This window comes from Armigeres subalbatus, chromosome 1 (assembly GCF_024139115.2).
Source record: "Armigeres subalbatus isolate Guangzhou_Male chromosome 1, GZ_Asu_2, whole genome shotgun sequence".
In the NCBI taxonomy this organism is placed as follows: domain Eukaryota; kingdom Metazoa; phylum Arthropoda; class Insecta; order Diptera; family Culicidae; genus Armigeres; species Armigeres subalbatus.
The window spans coordinates 159,899,213-159,923,395 of NC_085139.1; the positions used below are offsets into that span (position 1 = coordinate 159,899,213).

At 39.6% G+C, this 24,183-nt stretch overlaps 2 protein-coding genes across 3 annotated transcripts in view; one reads left to right on the forward strand and one right to left on the reverse strand.

Moving 5' to 3' along the window:
* LOC134207921 (uncharacterized) overlaps positions 1-24,183 on the forward strand; it is a 240,474-nt gene that overhangs the window by 14,787 nt on the left and 201,504 nt on the right. The gene's annotated exons all lie outside the window — the stretch shown is intronic.
* LOC134206680 (uncharacterized) lies at positions 11,371-22,550 on the reverse strand. The gene is made up of 3 exons (XM_062682408.1): positions 21,569-22,550; positions 16,010-20,005; positions 11,371-11,624 (listed from the first exon to the last, which is right to left on the reverse strand). The coding sequence occupies exons 1-3, from the start codon at positions 22,548-22,550 to the stop codon at positions 11,371-11,373; spliced, it is 5,232 nt and encodes a 1,743-aa protein (XP_062538392.1).

A 24,183-nucleotide genomic window follows, 5' to 3' on the forward strand; every position in this document is an offset into this window, starting at 1 on the left:
ACTTTAAATCAAATGATTGTAAAATATGTGGTAAAGCAGATTTCAAAAAAATGAATTACCTACTGTGGAAGATTCAAAAAGAATAATCAAAAATGGATTCAATCTGAAAATTTGAATGTCTGTCCATGCACTTTGTTGACCTTGAGACGTGACCCGATTTTCAGGAAATACTTGCCTACCAAGTTATTTATTCCGTTCAATCCGCTGACGAAATTGGCTAAATTTTAATGTCTTTAGAATAAGCACAATGAAAACCATTGAAATGAAACTGTATAAAAAATCTTCCTGAGCTATTGTCATTCAGAAAAGTCGAACAATGGAAAATACAAAATGGCATAGTTAGCTTACTTTTACTAGAGTGCTTACTTTTACTAGACTTACTAGACTGCGGTGGGCCGGGCACGTAGCCAGAATGTCGGACAGTAACCCGGTGAAAATGGTTTTCGACAACGATCCGACGGGCACAAGAAGGTGAGGGGCGCAGCGGGCAAGGTGGATCGATCAGGTGGAAGAGGACTTGCGGACCCTCCGTAGACTGCGTGGTTGGCGACATGTAGCCATGGACCGAGCCGAATGGAGAAGACTCTTATATACCGCACAGGCCACTTCGGCCTTAGTCTGAATAAATAATAATAATAGCTTACTTTTAAAAGTAACACTAATAACTAGTAACATAACATCTAACACTTTTTTATGGGTTTCGTCCAGTTTCTTTGTTGAGAGAATCGCTTTTATGAAGACACACAAAAAACAAATTGATTTGGTTTTATATTCCTGCCTAAAATATATATTGAGCTCTTTGGAAGAATGAAAGAAAAAAGGGACAAATTGAGGATTTCTTAGATTACGACGAGACAGCGCATTAAGGTCTAACATACTGGACTGTCCCGTTGAATACGGTACGTATGGTCAGCCTACTTCTCGGTCGTAGCACGTTGTACGCCATTCACAGTCTTATAAAACCTCCGCATCTCATTCTGCTCCATTCTTTCCTGCGCCTCACTAACCACTTGTTCTTCATAATATTTTTTTCTTAAGTTTTCCGACTGCTCTTGCTTCCTCGTACCGATATCCATTTGACCGGGTACTCGACACCAACATCCGGCTTCTGGCAACGTTCTTCTCGTCTGCCACTCTCTGACCATCCACATCGAACCAACCCGTCCTGGGTCGCCTCTGTGCAGTACCAACCACTTCTCGCGCTGTTGTGCTCACCGCTCCATAGATCGTTGATATTGTCGCTTACATTGATTGCACTTATCCGTTCGTCGAGCTTCTGGCGGTACTCAGCCGATACTGCTTCCGCCGACAATCGCTGGATATTGTAACGCATCGTTCACTGTGATCTTTCGTTTGATACAGTTGACAATCGTGATCGAATTTTACTGACAACGAGTTAGTGATCAGAGTCAATGTTCGGACCCCTGAATGTCCGCACATTGATAACATCCGAGTTCTGGCGCCCATCTACCAGAACATGGTCTATCTGGTTGCAAGTTTCACCATTTGGGTGTCTTCGGATGTTCTTTCATGCAAAGTAGGTGCTACTGATGGCCATCCCTCTGGCAGCAGCAAAATTTACTAGCCGTAGGCCGTTGTCATTGGTAACGGAGTGAAGGCTCTCCCTACCAATTATGGGACGAAAAAAGTCCTCTCTACCGACCCGAGCGTTAGCGTCTCCGATAACATTTTTCAAGTCATGCTTTGGGCACTATTCATAGGCTTTATTAAGACATTCATAAAACGTGTCCTTCACGTCGTCGGATTTATCGTTTGTCGGTGCGTAAACGTTGATTAGGCTGTAATTGAAGAATTTGCCCCTCAACACACAGATTCGTTCGCTAATGGGTTTCCACCTCATCACTCGTTTTATCCGCTTGCCCATTACTACAAAACCAACTCCATGCTCTGCTTTTTCGCCACCGCTGTGATAGGTGTTATATGTATGTATTAGAATGCAGTGTTAGTCGTGGGGTCCACGGGTCTGAATTCACGTTCTCCCTATCTAGGGCATTGGACTTCTTGAAAAGCGACCACGTTTACTTCAAACTTCTCCAGTACACGAGCCAGAAGGCTCATTCGTCCAGGTCCATTTAGGGTCCTGACAGGACAGTCCAAGTACCGACATTCCAATCATAGTCCAATCAATCATATTTCGTTTCCGGGTCGGTTGCCAAAAATAACGTTCTCTTTTTCTCCATTTGTCGTGGTATTTGAGAGGCTTTGGGGCAGGGACTATGTTCAAGGGCTTGACGATCCCTCCTCAGGCCATCTGTGAGTTGTGGGACTTGCCTAGGATGAGGTGGGGTTTGACAGTGGGCCCTGTTTCGGACGATTTTTGGACCCTCCGTACACTGCGTGGTTGGCGACGTGTAGCCATGGACCGAGACGAATGGAGAAGACTCTTATGTACTGCATAGGCAACTTTGGCCTTAGTCTGAATAAATAATAAATTGAGAGGCTTCAGTAAGCTACCTTACCGAGGTCGCGTTACATACATCGCGCTGGTGGGGCTGCTATGTTAGGTGGTTAGGTTTCGCTGACGCGATACAAAGTTTCGTTAGTCAGCCGCTGGGTACCAGACAGACGCTGACAGCCACATCTCCTAATGAACCTCTCGAGGCGTATCTTTTACTATTCAGAATCAATAACGATTACAGTTTAATTTAAGGTGATTATAGAATGAAGCCCGTGGTGAATTTCAAATTCACCACACGTTTATCTACATACATTTCCAAAACGCCCAAATCTGGCGTAATAGTTTTCGTACAGTGCCGAAACTCAAATAATGATTGTTTAGCATAACTAAGCAAACGATCTACCATACGCGTTATGGTTCTTTCATCTCGTGCTCTTGAAAACAATATTGGAAAAGCACGTGGTTTACAAAATGGCCGATTTCTGGCTTTATTGTATAATCACCTTAATATTAGCGAAAGAAACCCAGCTTTGTCCGGGTGTTGCAAATGTCACAATGAACCGCCATCTAGATAAATTTTCGTATTGTTGGTTGGTTTGGTTGGTTGGATTTTTTAACTTTCCGCGTTAAATTAATCAACTTTTTGTATATACAAACCTTGCGGATCCCAAAACGAATCGATTAGGGAAAACATCTTGCAAATCGGTCAACCCGTTCGCTAGTTAAATCGTCAGGAAGAAAATCTCAACTCATTTTTATTATATAGAAGAAGAAGATGCAGGGGTAGGGTTGTAAATATTCAACAGCACTGGATGAAGGTGATGCGGGCCCTCTTCAGCCAAGCGTTAAGGTGGTTAAACAATAAAGCCAGAAATCGGCCATTTTGTAAACCACGTGCTTTTCCAATATTTTTTTCAAGAGCACGAGATGAGAAAACCATAACGCGTATGGGGCTGAAATAATGGTAGATCGTTTGCTTAATTATGCTGAACAATCATAATTTGAGTTTCGGCACTATACGAAAACTATTACGCCATATTTGGGCTTTTGGAAATGTATGTAAATAAACGTGTGGTGAATTAGAAATTCACCACGGGCTTCATTCTATAATCACCTTAAGATGCATGGCTATAAAGCAAGACCATGCTGATGGTGGTTGGGTTCAATTCCCCGTCCGGTCTAGTCAATATTCGGGTTGGAAATTGTCTCGACTCCCCTGGGCATAAAAGTATCATCGTGTTAGCCTCATGATATACAAATGCAAAAATGGTAACTTGGCTTAGAAACCTTGTCACTCGGAAGAAACCACCCATCGACATAAGGCAAAATAGAGTAGTAGTAGCATCCCAAACAGTTCGCTGTGAAATTAAAGTTCTAGAAATCTTTCGAATATTTACCTGTGATTGGTTCGCAAGAAAATCCTGGAAATCAATTGAACATTACTTAAAAGCGTGGACATCCGGCTTCGTATGCGCATACTGTAAATTTCTTATGGAAAACCATAAAAATCTATCAATTAATTGAATCTGAAATCGTTGAGACATATTGTCATTTTGTTTTCGAGTGATCCAAATTCCCCTCGTAGTGTACTAGATCTGCTATTGTCACTGGACAGTTCAAACCAGGGATGCCAGATGATATTTTCAAATGTCTTCACAGTCGTTTAAAAATGTCTTCAAATGTCTTCAATATTAAAATTATGAATATTAGCGAAAAATTTCAAAATCCAATAGGTCTGTAAATTCAATCAAGTCCTTATTTTATTGATGAGGAATAATGTTTATTTTTTAATACTTAAATTGTTAGAATTTTAGAGAATATTTTTTAAATATAATTTAATTTTTTTTTAAATATTTATATTTAATTTAAAATTTTCATGAGATAGTGTATAACGAGTTTCGCTGGTTTTTTTATTGAGTCTGGTTGAAATTCCACTGGCTATTTTTACTGAACTTCCGCGTGGAATTCTTCCAAATTATTTTTAAAGAACATCCTGTACGGATTCAAAATTTACAATGAGATTTTTTGTAGGAACTTCCGGAAAAATTTCTGGAGCAAATTCCGGATAAATCCTTGATGGAGCTTCTTATTACTTATACTAATTTCTTTTGGATGGAGCTTCTAATAACTTCTTAAACTCCTGACGAAATTTCCCGAAGATTTCCTGTTGGAACATCCAAAGGATTTATTGAAGGAACTTCCGGAGGAATTGCTGGAGGATTTTCAGGAGAAATTCTTGAAGAAACTTAAGAAGGAATTCTTGTAGGAACTTCAGAATATATTCCGGAGGGATTTTCTGGAGAAACCTGAAGGATTCTTCTGATGAATTTCTGAAGGATATTCCTTAGAAATTACTGAAGTATTTCCCAGTGTTCAGGAATTCCACCGGAAATTCCTTCAGTAATTCCTAAGAATATCCTTCAGAAATTCATCAAGAAAATCCTTCAGGAATTTCACCAGAATTTACCCTGAAGTTCCTACAGGAATTCCTTCTTGTTAAGAAATTTCTAAACAAACTTCCGGAGGAATTCTTGGAAGTAGTTCTGAATGAATTCTTAGAGGTTCTTCGTGAGATATTGCTGCAGAAATTTCCGAAAGAAATTCTGGAGGAAATAACAGAGAAATTCCATAGTATATTTCCGGAGGCATTCTTGGAGAAGCTTTCGGCAACATTCTTGGAGAATCTTCCAAAATAATTCCTGGAGAAACTTCCAGAGGGATCCCTAAAGAAGCTTCCACGGGAATTCCTGAGGGAACTTTCGAAAGAATTTCTGGAAGAATTTCCGGAGGAATTCCTAAAAATAACTGCTGGAGGAGTTCATGAAGGAATTACCGGAAGAATTATGGAGGATCTTCCGAAGAAATTCTTGAAATTATTTCGCTGGAATTCGTGGATGATCTTATGGAGGAGCTTTTAGACGAAATTCCAAAGGAATTCCTGGAGGATTTTTTGGAAAACTTCCGAACAAATTCGTTGAGGAATTTTAGGAGAAATTTCAGAAAGAATACCAGAACGATTTTTCTCAGAGAAAATAATGGAAGGATGACCAAAGATATTTATAGAAGAATTACCAAAGGAATTCAAGGAAGAATTTTACGAAAGCGTGTATCAAGTTTCCTCAGGATTTGTTTTAAGAACATTTTCCTGTAGTAATTTACCATGGAAGTTCTGAGAAATATCTTTTTAACACCAAAACAATTTCAATTTCTTGTTGACATTTGTTAGAATTTTCTATGGAAATTATTTGAGACAAAATTCTTGTGGAAATTGAAAAGGATTTTTTTTTGTGGGAGTTCATCGGAAATTCTTTTTATTTTACACGAAAAATTCTATTAAATTTTCACTGAAAATTCTTTTAAAAATCCACGGGAAATTCAAACACTGAGAAAATTCTTTATATTGAATATATTTGTCGCACACATAAATTTTTGCAATTTGGCGACCCAAATATATACAATTTGTACCCACACATAAATTCAATAACTGCATATTAGAGACCACACATACATTTTATTTGATTATAGATTATATTTGTACTTCGCGTGGAGAGTGGTTATGTGTGCACTAATTAGAATCATGAATTAAATTAATGGATTTTTGCCAATAAAAATGTGTGGAATTTTTGCAGTGAAGAATTTCTCGACGGATATTTAGAGGAATGATGGACTGGAAATGCCGAAAAGATCAGATGAATTCAGAAGGAATAAAGAAAAAAAATCAGCTCAACGGTTGAATAGATTAAATCTAGTCATAGAAGAATTCTGTCTATGTTTGCCGCATGTTAGATCGGTCATTGCGTTCCGATTTAATGGTCGGAATACCTTTTCACAGACACGCCAAAAACGACGCCGCCGCCATGAGGTCTAAAATGCATTACAGTTATCAATCGGCTAATGTGAATGAATTTTTATATTAAATATACATTTTGAGATTCTAAGCCCGAGACAAACACTATATTATAACTTATGTAATATTTATTAAGTTTACATATAGAGGTAGCAGAATTTATAAGTAATAAAATTGTATTTTCTATTCGCTGGCTTATTGATTGTCTTCAAGTATCTTCAAATAAGTATACACAATTTTGAAAAGTCTTCAAAATGTCTTCACAAAATAAATGTCTTCACGGAGATTCAAATGTCTTCAAATTGAAGACATGTCTTCAAATCTGGCATCTCTGGTTCAAACCACGAAGAAATCGCTCCCGGACCGTAGAGAAGTCTACGTATGGTGTAAACTGTAAAACACTCACTTTCGATCGCTTCTGGTGCTTGTATTGCTGTTGCTGTTGATATTGGTGATTAGTTGGAATTGAAGTAGTGAGTTTCATGAGATTGCATAGTATTTTTCAAAACATACAGTGGTATGTCGAGACGCAATAAAAACAGAATTCACATGAGTAACTCTCCCGAAGATCTTGATAAAACAAACGGGCAACGCAGTAAACAATCTAAAATGAATTCAAGTGAGCCCAATCGACATGGTGAGAATGATGAGATGAGTATCTCTCTTAATGAGTTGCGACAGCTGATAAGAAATGATATTCTCGAAGCAAGTGATAAAACTAACTCACGAATTGATGAAATGTCTGTTCAAATCAAGCAATCGATAACAAAGTTGGAAACTGAAATCGACGATATCAAAGATTCTCAGCAGTTCATATCCAATGAGTTCGAAGCACTGAAAATTAGTGTTTCTGATCAGAAAGAAGATATTATTTCCCTGAAGAAAGGGGTCTCTGTGGTCAAAACAGATTGTGTAACAACACACCAAAATGTTGAAGAACTAAACTATGAGTTGAATGTTTTGAAACAGTCAAGCTTGGAAAGTCATATGCTCATCTCTAATGTGATCAAGGCAGCGGAGGAAAATATCGAACAGCTATTGCATGATATTTTTACCTTGCTAGGCATCGTTTGTAATGTCGAGAGCGTTTTAAGCATGGGTCGTTTGTCGTCGTCAAATCAGCAAGGAATACAACCAATATTAGTCCGCTTCGCATGTGTCTCAACGAAAGAGAAGGTTTTGAAGGCAGCTCGTGACCGCCCTATATTCTGTGACGAAATTGGTTTAGGTGTGAAACAACGGATCTACTTTAATCACCGCCTCACACCTGCTAATCAACGACTTCTCGGAGCTACTCGCAGATATAAGAGTCAGAATAATTTCAAATTTGCATGGTTTTCGAACGGAGTAATATTTTTAAGGAAGGATGAATGATCGCGAGCTATAAAAATAACTGATATTCGTGATCTCAGTGGATTGCATTAATTGAATTCTATCGTAGTTCACTGAAATTGTATTGTTAAATCAATGAATTATTGTCCGAATTTATTTAATAAATTGAATGTTGAATATAAAGTTGATATAATTGATATTTCTAGTTTAAACTTGAACATACTCCATTTGAATACACGTAGTTGCAGAAATAAAATGGAAGATCTGACACAGTTGATTATGGATCTAAATATAATTATTCATGTGATTGTATTTTCCGAAACTTGGTTATATAATAATGAAATTTGTAACATTCAAGATTATACATCTTACCACTCCTGTAGAGAGGAACGTGGTGGAGGAGTTTCTATTTTTGTGTTAAATAGTTTGAAAAGTCAAATAATACTAGAGATCAATTACGACGTCAACAATTTTTTGGTAATTGATTTGTTAGATTTTAACCTAAAAGTTATGGGAGTGTATAATCCAGGAAGAAACGTCTGTTTATTTATTGATAAATTTGAGCAACTGATTTCAAATTTTGAAAGAATGATAGTTTGTGGGGATTTCAATTTGAATTTATTGGATGGCTCTAATGAGCTTGTGACAAACTATCGATGTAGAGTAGAAAGTTTAGGCTATATTATTCTCAATAGTTTGAATCCGTTACATGCAACTCGTTTATCCAACACGATCTCCACTACCATAGACCACTTCATCAGTAACCATTTTGAAAATAAATTACATTTGATTACAATGGACACCGAATGTCATATATCAGACCATAAAACACTTATACTGTCTGTAGAAATACAGATTGCCAAAACTGATGTTCATGAGAAAAGTTTCTGTATCCGATATGAAAGATTTCTGAATGATTCGCTACATCATGATATAGATGAATGTCATAGTTTTGGTAGCCTTACTGAAAAACTAACATCGCTAGTAGAACAAAATAAAGAAGAATTTGTTTGTAAAAAGTCTTACAAAATACGGAAACCGTATATCACAAGAGAGCTACTGCAAGAAATTGAGCATAAAAACAGACTTTTCAAAAGTTATAAGGAGGCACCAATAGATTCTACATTGAAAAACGACTTTCGAAGGAAGTATATTAGTGAGAGAAATCGAATAAGAAACAAAACAAAAATGGCAAGAGAGAATTACTACAAATCTAAAATAGAAAGTCATAAAAGTAATGGGAAGAAAACTTGGGAATTATTAAAAGAACTGGTATTTCAACAGAAAAAAAAAAGATCCTGCTCAGAAATTATCAATACAACACAATGGAGAGACATTAGACGACTATAAATTAATATCCGATTGTTTTAACGATTATTTTACAATCATCGGTCAACTATACACATCCCAATCACCAACAGTCTCGTTCCACTTGTTTATGCCACCAGAAGTCGACACTGTCTTCGATTTTGTTAGTGTTACTGAAGAAACTATTGTAAGCGTGATCGATAATTTGAATTCTTGTGCTGCTAGTGGTCTTGATAAAATTTCTGTTAGATTTTTACAAAAGTGCAAAGGCTATATAACTTTAAAGTTAACAGAGCTTGTGAATAAAATGATTGAAATTTCTGTTTTTGATGATGTATTAAAACATGCAAAAGTGATCCCACTATATAAAACAGGAAATAAATTAGACACAGCTAATTATCGTCCAATTTCGGTGTTACCTTCACTTTCTAAAGTTGCCGAAAAAGTGTTGACACAGCAACTATCACATTACGTTTTTGAACACAGAATAATACACCAAAATCAATTTGGACTTATACTGAATCAGCAGTTCTTGAACTCATTAACTTTGTTGTCAAAGGATTAGACAACGGTCGATATGTTTCATGCATTTTTATTGATCTTAAAAAGGCCTTCGATTGCATTTCTCATACCATTTTAATTGCAAAACTCAAATACTACGGATTGAGCGTTTCAGCTATAGAAACCATTTCTTCATATCTTTCAAATCGTTCACAAACTTGTTACGTCAATGGCACATTAAGTGATCCTAAGATAATTTCTTCTGGTATACCTCAAGGTTCCATAATGGGACCACTTTTGTTTAATATATTCATCAATGATTTATTAAAATTGCCTTTGAAATGTATTTTACAATGCTACGCGGATGATGCAGTTAACAAATATGAAGCAAAAAGCTTAGATTCACTAAAGGAAATGATGCAACATGATCTAAATCTTATGCACCAGTGGTTTACTCCTAACAAAATGTCAATAAATACTAAGAAGACAAAATATATGTTGTTTACAAACAGCAATATCACTCATAGTTTTGAACTAACTATAAATGATGTGTATTTAGAATAGGTACAAGAAATAAATTATCTTGGATTGATTATAGATAATCGGTTGAAATGGTGTAACCATATAGATAAAATAAAGAAACGAATTCTTCCTTATGTGTTTGCTATTAAGAGAGTACGTAAATATATCTTACGTAAATGTCTTGGAATACAAAGCTGTTGGCAAATATATAATTCTTACATTCTTCCTCATTTATCTTATTTAATATCTATTTGGAGCTTTGCAGCTAGTAGTCAGTTAAATACATTGAAAGTTTTACAAAATGCTGTTATGAAATCGATTAGGCGTCTGCCTACACTATACCCCACAACTGCATTATATAACTTTAAATACTTATCTCTGCATATTCTACATGAATTCAGCATAATATACACTATATACAAAATAAGAAATGGAATTATAAACAGCAACATTGAAATTATTCCTGCGACCGATGTACATTCTCATATGACTAGGAACAGAGACAGATATTTCACTAGCAGGCCTCGCACCACTTTTGCTTCTCGAAACATATTTTATACGGGAATTATACGCTTTAATGCACTTCCAAGAAATCTTGCTAATGAAACAAATATAAATATTTTTAAAATGAGATTAAAAATGTACATTAGTGATAATGAATAGTTGTAATAAATGTTAAGTTAGGTTAAATGTATTAGGGATGCTTGCACTTCAAATTGAATTCACCAGATAAGTAGCTGGATACAGTTTGTATTAACTTTACGGCTATGTACTTCAATAAAGAAAAAAAAAAATAAATCATGAAATCACAATTGAATAAACATGTGTGAGATCTGGTGGTCTGATAAAAAACAGCATGCACAGGTTTGCGGCTTAGCGTCCAAAATACAATCCATGAATTAAACTCCACGAAATCAGCAGTAATTAAAAAAATGCTGAATTTTGACATGCATACCCCATTTATTCAGCCACCCAATATCAACTTAAAACTATTGTTTTTACTTAGCTGCTAATGTTGTAAATGTGTATACGTGTTGGAAGTGTGTCCCTACGGCGACAGCAGCAACCATCCGGATGCAAAAGCACTGCCACTGCCTGCACGGTTCTTCGTGCATCAAGTGCGGAACAACCATCGCACTCACCATCGACTAGGACCGGTGAAGACTTTCGGTGACAAACACAAATAGGCCTAAGGTGATACCAAAACGAGTTCCAGACACAGGTTTCACTTCCATTATAGCGTTTCTGGTACGGCCTCTTGCCCTCGAGAAACTACTCAACTGAACCCAAAAGAAGCTCATTCCAGTTGCTGGTCTATAGTCAACGGTCACCTATGGGGTTGTCACGCAAGGCCTCTTTTATTCCTCGATTCCCAGGGTCGGTGGAGGTTATGGGGACGTTTTCGGACCTTGCTAGGAGGTTAGCTTTATAAACCCTTTAATTACTCACGATTTTGGTACAGTGTGATGAAACTTTGGAGTGGCGACAGGACGATAGATGGCTGACCGGGCGATCGACTGACGGCAAAGTGATGAAATGCCGTCGGAGGGATGAAGCGTCGGCAGGGTGGAATGCCGGAAGAACGATGGAGCGTCGGCCGGAAGGAATGACGGACGAGCGATGGGGCGTCGGCCGGACGGGATGCCGGACGACCGATGAAACGCCGGCCTGGCAATGGGGCACCGATAGGGCGCGCTACGGAATTGAAGGCGGAATGTTTTGCAGGTTAATTGGCGGTTTTAGTTAACGGGAGATGATTTTCTTGACACAGGCGTTCGACCGCACGCTGACGGGTTGTAGACCGGGGCTGACAGATAAAACATCGATATGATACTTTGGCTTGCTTCCCCACATGAGATAGTGGCGAACATTCGCCGGATGATAGACTTGCAAAAACTGTAGCACGCGTCGAGGCACTTGACCGGACGACGATCCGCTTGATCCGTAGATTACCTGCCAGTTTCCTACATCCGAGCTGACTGACGATTGGATTCCAAGATCCTCAAATTCCACTTTTCGGCACAGGACAACTCGAAAATTGAGTAAATATCCGTTTACTCAATTTTGAGTATTTCATTCTGAGAGCAATAATGAGTAAACTTTTGATCGCGGAAATGTTCGAAATATATGCTTATTTTCGACTCAGTTTCGTAGCAACGAGCAATGCACGCAAAAAAGGGGTGAGATTGGGCCAAGCCTTCAGTTGATTTGCCTTACATAGTTCGTAAGAGCCGTAATGTAGGCAATTATTTTGAATGAACGATTGAATCGTTTCATCGTCACCGCTGAACTATTCCATTTGACCCAATGTCACCCCCTGTGCGGGGTGAGTATAGGCCAATTTTGAACAACATATAACTTTGAAGAATTTCCGTAATTCATTATTTTTTCCCCCACACAGTGGTAAATTTATTATTCAAACTTGTACCAAACTAAATGAAATGTATGACATTTGTCATTTATTCTCTAACTTCGTTAGTAGTGCGCTAGTCTAAATAGGCCCTCAATAGACTTCGCGCCACTAGCGGAGTATATACCTTCATGTTGTTTCTACTGGCAGCGGTATTGACTTCTACAAACGACCGCACCATGTTGTTAACAGTTATTCGGGAGCTAAATGGCAAGATCTTGTAAACATCGCATGCCAGGAAATCCCACAACATACGAAGTTTTACTGACACATCAATGGCAAACACAGTATAACATTTGTACTGAACTTCCTGCAACAACATAGCACGGTCAACCCAACGCCTATTAACTGGTCAGCCTCGTGAAGAACGACGACATCTATTGGGGTTTGAAAACGTTGGCCACGGATTTTCATGGCACTCATCACGCGTAGTGCTCCACTACAAGCATACGTACGAGCTGAGTCGATTGGAATATAATAGTAGGATTAGATAAATTTTCAGTTTATGAAGAATGAAGATAATTACCGTATTTTACGCCAATGAACATTGTGGGGGCAACTAGAAGGCATTTTGCACAATCAAAAATTGACTTAACGTTTCGGCTGCTTCTAATCTCGAGAGCCGGAAACGCCTACGGTTCAAATGTCTGCCGTACGAGCTTATCGCTTCCGTAAATTTTCCATAAAATAATCAGGTTCAAATTCGGACAATGGATAAGTATTTTTTGCGCACAGACACTATCAAAAATTAACTCACCGTTTCTGCTACTTCAAATTTCGAGAGCCAATCCAAAACGGTTAGTATATCGAGATACACCTCCGAATCCACTCAGCGAACCAAACTTCTATTTTTCTAACCTAAAGTATGTAAAGAAATCGTGCTCTATCAGAAATTCGTTTTTTTGCATGTTTTGTTCTGCTACTCCTCCAAATCCACGGGCGACGGAACCGGGATTTACTGTTCCTGCTGCTTCAAATCTCGAGAGCCAATCCAAAACGCTACACCTCCGAATCCACTCAAAGCGAAGCTAACCTCTTCCGCTTCGAAAGTCTGTAAAGAAATCGAGCTCTATCAGAAATTTGTTTTTAGCATGTTTTATCCATGGACTTACCGTTCCTGCTGCTTCTCGATAGCCTCGAGCGATGGTTTTAGGATTAACCCTCTGCAGCTGCGACGGAATTGAGATTCCCAATGGCACTTCTGTTTTTTTTGTTCCCGTTCTGTTTTGCACTTAATCTGGACGTTTTTGTAACAAACAACTATAATCGGACCCATTAGAAGTTTTTGCTTTACTTTAGGCGTTTATAAACTTTTATTGCGTTGCGTTGCGTTGCGTTGCGTGGTAACGGAGTATTTCGTAGATTGCATACTGATAGCTGTCATGTATATTCTTTAACTTTCTTACCCCAATTGCTTATGGATTACTATTTGGGATATAATAGCAACCCAATTGGAGGTCCAAAATGATAAAGCATGAAAGCTACCATTGCCGGCCACGCCCATCTTCTCCGTTACTAGGGAAAGGAAGGAAATGATGATATGACATCTACTTAACGAGAGGCCAGCGACTCACCGACGCCCTCATAGATGTCAAGGAGTTGGATGGTTGGTAGGGAATATGGTTTAGGAATATCATCATAAGCAAATGATATAAGTTTGTACAGACGTTGGGAGTGACAATGCTAATAAATTTACGTCACTCCGTTCTCCATGGTGTTGCTTCTTCTTGGGGTGGGACAAGGTATTAGACTTGCCCTGGCTAATTAGCCTAGGTTTAAGCGCCAATACTCGCTCTCTGAAACGAGAAAGAAAAAAAATAATTCCCCCCCCCACCACCCAATACATGTCAATAGTCACTTCTCTTATTGGTTACAGAAGAAATTTAAAGATAAAAATCATAATTTTTGTCAACAAAAAATACAGATACGATTTTTAACATGATTTTTTAGCTGCACCACCAATAGGCGGTAGCGATGATCTTTTCCTAATGAATATGCATGAGTACTCTATGAGATGGACAAACACATGCTTCCCATAAACAAAATTGCCAAATAATGTAGAAATTGTCTTATATGTAACTTGTAGCTGCTATAAAAACCCTAATTTTAGTAACAAATTGATTGCTATGGAAAAGTATCTCATTCTTTCGGATTGTACATTTAAGGAAGAAAGAAAATTGGCAAACAGCCACTGAGAATATTAGGGCTATCGCTGAGAGTTGCACTAATACTTTTGCAGAGGATAAAAGAGACAAACGACATACAATCGGTGGTGATTAGATCGGAAAGCTCTTTCCTTCGTTAAAAATTTCTTGCATCTTAAAGACTATAGAATTGATTTGTTTAATCGCTGACAAGAACTAAGCCAAAATTAGCATGGGCCTTTCCCCCAGAACATAGATAAAGTTTCAAATATGATATAACACATAAGTGTAAGAACAATATGAATCAGATTGTGGACATTTCATGTAATACTTCCCACTAATCGAAAATACATCAGAAGGGTAAAATATTGAATGTATACCCGTGTAGAAACGAAAATCAAACTAATAACATAAAAATAATAAACTTTGCTGTGACATCAGGTTTTGCTACTTTTCCCGAGTAGATGAAAATAGCTCAATAATATCAAATGTTGATAAGATAGCAAAATGAGATATGGACATGATTGATATAAGAGATAAAAGATCAGACGATAATATCAAAATTTTCCACCAAAATATCATAGGAAGATCAAGTTATGCTATTTGTAATAAGTGATCAATATCATGTGCCATTAGTTTGTTCTTATCCATAGCATATTTTGATATTTAAATGATATTTCGTTGCAAATTTTTGATATTGTTGCCTGTTCTTTTATCTCTTATATCAATCAAGTCCATATCATGTTTTGTTATTCTGTTCATGGCTTCTGCCCGGGTTATGCTATTCATGAATAACATAAAATAACAAACACACTTTCTTATTTTATCAAAATCCGTTATTCATGTGTTGTTGTAAGGAGAGCAGCACAACAAATGAAAATAAAAATTTGCTATCGCAACAAATTTGTCATTCAATCATCATTTGAGTTTTCAACATATCAATAATAACTTATTTTGGTATTTACTTTTTTGCAAATATTTTGCTATTAGTTTGATACTATAATGCCAAAATGAGTCATTTATGAGTTATTCGCTCGAACAATCTCTGTCATTATTTTTATCTGTGTTATAAAAGTTGTTAAAGCATCTTGTTTTTTTTTTCATAATTAATTTTTCAAATGCCGAACTCAATTGTTGAGGCCAGCTCTAATCACAGTTTTCGGACTCTCTATTCAGCAACTCAGGTTTATTTGGAGTGTGCTATTAGCTGTAATTCAATATAATTCAGTGTTATGAACAGGTGATGTGTACGACTACGACTACTTACAAATTCAAGTCCTCTTTGTATTTCACTGCCCGTGATAAACTGACCAACAACTATTTCTACTCGCAGCCCTAGATTAATGGTAATTTTCATGTTATTATTGCAAATTTTATGAGTTCAATTGTGTACTTACAATGTATAGTAACTAGGTGGAATAATAATATTTATTAATTAATTATGTTAGAGTTAGAAAGGTATCAATTTTGTCACGTGTAAATACTGCTTACAATCAGTGTTATTGTTTTGCATTATTGTCATGTACGTCTGTCTGCTGTCAGTTGAATCTTATCGGTTAACTGACAATCGTCAGTGTTGCTAGGGTGATCGGTTTCACCAACATGCCCCGACCCGTATTGCTCGACGTTCTCTGCAGCTGTACATCTATTCATCACCTCAAGCACGGCTAGTCCAGTAACCGATCTCTGTAGCATTCCGTTATTCGTTTGCACATCTGCTCGACGAACAACGCCATCTTTCCCCTTGTGGATCCTAACAATCCTTCCCCGTTTCCAACTGTTGCGTGTACCAGGGTCCACTATCATCACCAGGTCTCCGGGCTTCACAGGCTCTGTTTCCAACAACCATTTTGAACGGCAGCTGATGACAGGCATATACTCCTTGATCCACTTTGTCCAGAATAGGTCCAGCAGATGTTGGATTTGGTCCCAATTGCTTCTAACTGCTACACCACTGTCCACCGGAAGCTGAGCTGGCTGTACCACCCCACTAGAGCTCAGTAACAGAAAGTGATTAGGTGTGAGCGCTTCAGTGTCTTCATATTCCAGCGGAACATATGTTAATGGACGGGAGTTAATGATGGATTCCACTTCTGTTAAATACGTATAAAATGTTTCCTCGTCCGGTTTTCTTTCCGATGAAATGGTCCGCAACGCTGTTTTCACCGACCTCACAAGGCGCTCCCATGCCCCACCCATATGAGGAGTAGCTGGAGGGTTGAAGTGCCACTGCGTGTCAGCGTTGGTGAACGTTCCGGAAATTTCTCTGTTGATGCTGGCAATCTGGTCTCGTAGTTCACGACTCGCCCCTATGAAGTTGGTGCCCTGGTCACTATATATTTCCTGGGGGGCTCCTCTTCTCGCTATAAATCTCCTAATAGCCATTTTACACGCTTCGGTTGATAAGCTGCCGACCACTTCTAGGTGGACTGCTCGTACCGTAAGGCACGTAACAAGCATTATCCATTTCTTCACTTCGTATCTTCTAACGCGCAAGGAAAATGGACCACAATAGTCTATACCAATAAATGTGAAAGCACGAACGTATGGAGTCACTCGCGCCTCTGGGAGTGGTGCCATTTTTGGAAACCTTGGGATGGCCTTGTAAACCGCGCACCACTTGCACTGTTTCGCAATTATACGAACGACGACTCTTAGACTGGCGATATGAAACTTTTGGCGGATTTCGTTGATAACTGTCTGGCTATTCCCATGTGCAAACCGCTGATGATACCATAGAACTAATAGCCTGGTGCCATAATGATTTTTTGGTAAAACCACCGGGAACTTTGTGGCATACGATGCATGCGGAGCGTTTCGCAGTCGCCCGTCAAGTCGGATCACACCAACATTGTCGATGAATAGTGACAACTTCCGTAGAGGGCTGGCTTTATCAAATTTTTTTCTTTGATGTGGTTGGAGTTCTCGATTTTTTACAAGTATAAGTAATTCTCCGAAGTATGCTTCTGCTTGAATCCATCGCCATAAGGTGAACTCCGCCTCCTGCAATTCCTGTCGAGATAGCACTGGGGATGCAGCAATTTCCGCAACAAATGTCTTGCGCAACACAGCAGCGAAACGACGAACGTAGCCAACGGTTCTTATCAGACGCTGGAGATTAGAGAATCTTTCGAAGTCAATAACGGTTTCAGTCGCATTTCGATGATGAGCGTGTACTCCACGTTGTTCTTCTCCTGTATCAGCAGCAGGTAGCCCGTGTGTCGGCCATTGTGATTCCTCTAGGTATAGAAACTCAGGTCCTCTAAACCATCTACTATCTTCGCGTAGGTTAGGTCCGTTTCCCCATTTTGTCGCTTCATCAGCGACGTTGAGACGAGTTGGGACCCATCTCCATTCATCCAACTTTGTTTCTTCCAGAATTTCGCCCACTCGAAAGGCAACGAATTGGCGATACTTCCTCTGGTCCGACTGAATCCATGACAGTACAGTCCTCGAATCACTCCAAATTGTCCGCCGGTCAATAGTTAATGTGTGGCTTTGCTGTATAGACTTCATCAACCTTGTGCCAATAACCGCCGCCTGCAACTCCAATCGAGGAATGGACATTGGTTTTAATGGTGCTACTTTAGTCCTCGCCGACACAAGTACACATCTAATATGTCCCCTGTCTACAATACGGAAGTAGGCTACACAGGAGTACGCCGCTTCGCTTGCATCCACAAAAATATGGAGCTGCAAACTCTTCAAACTTTCCGGGGAATAATTTGAGAAATAGCAGCGTGGAAATTTAAGTTCAGGTAACTGATGAAGAGCCTGCAGCCATCGTCGCCAAGTTTCACGAAGCTCCTCTGGTATCAAGTCGTCCCATCCGATGCTGGCCCGCCATATTTCTTGAATCAAACACTTTCCATGGATCACGAAAACTGCTGCTAATCCCAGCGGGTCAAATATGCTCATTACGACTCGTAGCACTTGACGTTTTGTGGGAATGCTTGTGCCGTCGATAAACGGCTGGATGTCACCTCGAAAATTCAGAGCAAAGGTGAATATATCTTCCTGCGGTGTCCACTTCATTCCCAGAATTCTTTCAGCATGCTGGTCTTTGCCAACGGAGAAATTTTTCGTAATCTGCTGACTAGGGTCCCCGACCCGCCTAATAACACGTTCAGAGTTTGATAACCAATTTCTAATTTCGAATCCTGCACGTGCATGCACATTTTTCACATCAAGAGCTATTTTAATTGCTTCGTCCTCAGAATCTAGGCTGTCCAAGTAATCGTCCACATAATGGTTTTCTACGATGGCTACTGCAGCCTCTGGAAACCGATTCCTCCACTCATATGCGTTTTTGTTTTTTATATATTGGGCTGACGATGGTGAGCATGTTGACCCAAATGTTGCCACATCCATGACGAACTCTTCAAATGGTTCACTTGGTTCGTTTCGCCACAAGAATCGCTGGGCTTGTCGATCTTGTGGACGGATTTCGATCTGGTGAAACATCTCTTTGATGTCTGCTGCAATGGCAAATTGTCGCTGTCGAAAACGTTGCAACACTGTGATAAGCGAGGTTGTCAAATCGGGACCTTTCATTAACATAGAATTGAGTGAAATGTTTTCAACCTTAGCCGCAGCATCCCATATGACACGAAGCTTTCCTGGTTTGTTAGGATTCAGCACAATCCCTAGAGGAAGATACCACACCCGGCGTGGATCACTATCCATTGACTCCTCTTTAGTCAGCTTATGTGCGTATCCTTTGTTTTGATAGTCGAGAATAAGTTGCCTCACGTTATCATACAAATCTGGATTCTTGCTTAACCTCCGCTCCAAACATTTGAAACGATGTATTGCCATGGATCGACTGTCAGGAAATTCAAAATAATCGAATCTCCAAAGTAGACCAGTCTGAAATTTCCCAGATGCTGTGCGGGTAGTAGTATTTTCCATAATTTCTCGGGCACGCCGATCATCTTCGGCTTCTAATTGTGGAGAAACTGCGACTCCGACGCTTTCTACCAAAAAGAACTCCTTGACCTTGTCATGAAGATCATCATCAGATGACCGGTCACAAATATGCAGATGGCGATGCGGTGATCCTTCAAATTCATCCACGTTTCCGTAAATTGTCCAGCCAAGCCTTGTTTTAGCTGCAACGGGTTCAAGCTTCTTACCCTCTTTTTTCTTTAGCGTGACTAATAGGTGAGTATTATCTACGCCAATTAGAATACGAGGAACTGCACTTTCGTAGCTGGCGATCGGAAGGCCTTTCAAATACTCGTATTTCTGAGCTAATTCTGGATATCGTAGGGATTGAGGTGGTAGATCCAGTTTCTCCACAGTTCGCACTTCATCCATGATATGTGTTCGATCACTATTACCGCCAGATATTTCCATCTGCACCAAACGTGAATCCACCTCCGTTCGTGTTACCCCGCTTGTCCATTGCAGGCAAAGTGGCTCTACCTGACCCGTTATACCGAGCTCGTCTGCGAGTCCTTGTTCCACCAGTGTGTATGAGGATCCATCATCGAGAAACGCTAATGTGCTTACGGACGTACCTTTTCCATAAACGGTAACAGGAATAATTCGAAAAAGTGTAGGACGTGACTGATGACGATGAACACCTACAGTTCCTGTAGTTCTGTGATGATCCCTGGAATTAGTTGACGATACCGAGTCTCCGGGATGCAGCAGCCTATGATGCCGTAGTTCACAACCATTCATCCCGCATACAGTAGCTTTACAAGGCCATTTTCCATGTGCAATCAAACAGCGCCTACATAGATTCGACTGATAAACTAACTTCCAACGATCATCGATTGTGGCACGCAAAAAGATGCTACAGTCTTTAACTTTGTGACACTCCGTCTTACAGACAAGGCAGGGCTTTGGGAGATACTGTATTCTCCTATCCACTGGATAGTTAGCCTTTCGTTCTTCATGGTCGGACTGTTCTACGCCTTCATTGGAATGAGCGTTCAGAAAACCCCTTTCTTTGCTCTTTTGCTTATCCAGCCTTTTTACGGTCTCCGTTCCAACTGAAACTTTGGAAGCGGCAAATACTATTGTCGCCATATAATCTCCAAACGATTTTAAATCAACGACAGCTAGTTGACGTTGATATAAAGCCCAGTCCAGCTTCAAGTTGGTTGGAAGTTTATCTACTAGGTCTTGGAGAAGCGTAGGATTCGATAGGTGTGCTTCCATGTTCATTGATTGTAGATGGCTACAAAGATTTTGTACGACTAGACCAAAGCTAATGACACTATCTAGCTTATCTGCTTTAGGGGCAGGTGTAGACTGCACCTTATTTAGGAGACAACGAACGATTAGCTCCGGTCTTCCGAACAGAGTTTGTAATGTAGTCATTATTTGAGGTACTAGAGAAGGATGAAGAAGGTGACACTGAACTGCCTCTCTTGCATTACCCTGCAGGCATCGTTGTAGCCTCATTAAGTTTTCACCGTCAGAGTATCCACACATATCCGTAGAATTGTAGTAGCTACTGGCAAAGAGCGGCCACTCAGAAGGATCTCCTGTAAAGACTGGTAAATCTTTCGGGACCACATGCCTAGCTGCGATTTGTTGGGGAGAGGGTCCATTGAAGAGAGCCGGAGCATGTACCGGCGGCTGAACTCCTTGCGGTAAACTGGGCAGACCTCCCAGAGAATTTGGTCCTTGAACCAGTATTCTCGGAGGAGCAATATGAGGCAGACTCGACGAATCTTCTCCCAGAGCGACAATTGGATCTCGAGGTTCACTCGATGGTACTTGTCTCTCATGACCGACGACCACAGGTGTAGTTATTGGATACGAATAACTGGAAACACTTGTCACGTGTTGGTGTAAGGGAGGAAATACCAACGGAGTATTTAGTGAACTTATTTTACTTGAAACGTTATGTACCGGTGGCTGACAAGAAATTGGCAATTGCCTGGAGTGATTGCAGGGATCGACCATATGAGATGGTACGCGTGGAAGGCTGGATTTATTACCGACACAGCTATGATTATTTGCAGTGGTAGGTGCAAAACTAGTTATCCCAGTGGAAGACAGTTGTGAAAACACATTTGGCTGGGAAAGCTTTGTTGCTAATTGTGGCACCGTATTAACTAACATACCTGAAGCTGGTGTCTTATTACTAGCCAATAATATATGCTTGTTAGCACTGACGGTACAGTTAAAGGGTCGATGCCGCTCGACTTGTTGACCATCCTCAAATAGCTGAGGACAATTTGAATTATTGTCTACGGGCTGGTTACACACCGGAGGAGGAGAAATAAACATGTTCACTGACGATAAAGGTTCCTGCTGCTTTGATGTTGGGGGCGAAAACTGCAGTGCTGATAAATCCAAATCCGGTCGTGGAGATGTAGTACTCGCCAGAATTGGAGGCTTGCAGGTCGCAGCACCGATGTTAATACTGGAAGAGATTGTTTCATCACGACTCGTAGCAGACGTTCGTTTAGGGATGGCGCCAGTGTATAACGCGGGACCGGCTAAAACTCGCTCAGTTTCTTTACCAGTGACCGTAGTATTACTTCCTTGTTGCTCGACCCAACTCTGAACTGTGCTTCGTATGCTTCGGACACTTCGGTGACTCCGCATACTGCGATCATCATCGTCCTCATCCAATCCTGCTTGCAGTATCTCAAACTTCTTCTCAATGAATTGCCTCTCCAGCTCGAGTTTTTCTTTCATCGCCTTTTTCCTCCGTTCCTGCTCCTGTTCCAATGCTTTCTTATGTAAGGCTTCTTCTTCTTCCTGTTGTTCCTTCAGCAATCTTTCGTGTAGTGCTTTTTCCTCCGCTAAACGTTTCAGCTCTAACTCCTGTCTGGCAGCACGTACACTGGACGACGTTGACCTTGACGATCTCGATCTCGGTGGCGGGGGTGGTGCTATGCACTTTGCACAGATGAAGGTGTCGTTTTTCACCCTTTCGTCCACACCAGCACACGAGAAGTGGATCCAGCTTCCACATGCATCACACTGTACCATCCACTTATCGGCAATGTTTGGTTGAGTGCAAAGAGTGCAATCAAAACCACTTTCTTCGTCTGTCAACATTCGTACAAGACTACGCCGATGGTTCGAACTAGCCATCTCGGAAATGGTACTCTGTAACTCTTGTTTACGTGAAGAGAAATTCCACTATTTGATCACGGGTTGAATTTCTAATAGTTTGTTGAGGCCAGCTCTAATCACAGTTTTCGGACTCTCTATTCAGCAACTCAGGTTTATTTGGAGTGTGCTATTAGCTGTAATTCAATATAATTCAGTGTTATGAACAGGTGATGTGTACGACTACGACTACTTACAAATTCAAGTCCTCTTTGTATTTCACTGCCCGTGATAAACTGACCAACAACTATTTCTACTCGCAGCCCTAGATTAATGGTAATTTTCATGTTATTATTGCAAATTTTATGAGTTCAATTGTGTACTTACAATGTATAGTAACTAGGTGGAATAATAATATTTATTAATTAATTATGTTAGAGTTAGAAAGGTATCAATTTTGTCACGTGTAAATACTGCTTACAATCAGTGTTATTGTTTTGCATTATTGTCATGTACGTCTGTCTGCTGTCAGTTGAATCTTATCGGTTAACTGACAATCGTCAGTGTTGCTAGGGTGATCGGTTTCACCAACACAATATTTAGTCATAAAAAAATAAAACTAGAGATTAACTAGTTGGGTGAACTACAATCTATTTGTGGTGCAAACTATTAACAAATCTACGCATATCCTTTCAATACAGAACGCTCATGCAAGCTTGTTCTTTCTCTGTATCGAAAGCGATAAAATCAGAGTCAAGTCATTTAGTCAATAATCCCAACTAAATATTAGCCTAAAGGCACTATTATATGTTACAATGATTTAATAATTATAAAGATGCACATAATAACTAAAAAGAGATAAAATTGGAACCTCTCACCGAATGTATCCGAAACCTGGATGAATGGGTTGCAACCAGCGTAGGCACCACATCACTGCACTTAATATTTAAAATCACACTTAATATTTAAAAAAAAGTAGTTTATACAATTGTCCACCAGCCAAATAACAAAAACGGGTGAAAAAACTTGACAGCAAAATTTAGCAGCAGCCGTCTGCGCGCAGTGGTTGCTGTGATCTCTCCTTTAGACGTTTATAAACTTTTATTAGCAATTATTAATCTTTTATTAAAAAATCCACTGCATCAAATCACTTTTATTTCACTGTTAAAATTCGCACCACGTTTTCAATCGCATTCAAAAGGATGATCTATAGACGATTGCACGAGTCAATAACTCCATATAATTGAGTAAACTTGTGTTTACTCTATATACTGAGTCAGGCTATTGACCTCCTTTTGCTAAGCCCATCGCCAGATCGTAGCCAGGATGTCCCGGCCTATAATTTTTTTTCATACTGCGTTTCAATGATGACAGCGGTCTATGTCTATTGATGATGATGACACCGCGCTTGCTACCGGCTCGTACTGAGTAGAATAGTCTTAAACGCCAAGAGCTGATTACTCAATTTTTGTCTGCTCTATAGAGACGTCAAAAATGAGTCAATGTCACGCAGGCACTGAGTAATTGATTTTTAGCGTGCATGTCGATTGCTTTGGTAGGAGTTCAGTGCGTGTTGGCTCTTGTTTCGGACGGCAGAACGATCGCGCGATTTGCCGAAATTTTGTGTTTTGCATTGCGCTGCTGGTAATAAAGTTAATTAGTTCAATGCGTGTTG

What these genes read in the sequence shown, in the direction of transcription:
- LOC134206680 (XM_062682408.1), bottom strand. Translation starts at nt 22,550, where the DNA reads ATGGCTAGTTCGAACCATCGGCGTAGTCTTGTACGAATGTTGACAGAC. An exon ending in TAATAAGACACCAGCTTCAG is followed by an intron (nt 20,006 to 21,568) that starts GTATGTTAGTTA and finishes TTTATGGAAAAG; the next exon opens with GTACGTCCGTAAGCACATTA. An exon ending in TCAACTGACAGCAGACAGAC is followed by an intron (nt 11,625 to 16,009) that starts GTACATGACAAT and finishes TCAATTCCGTAG; the next exon opens with CGCGCCCTATCGGTGCCCCA.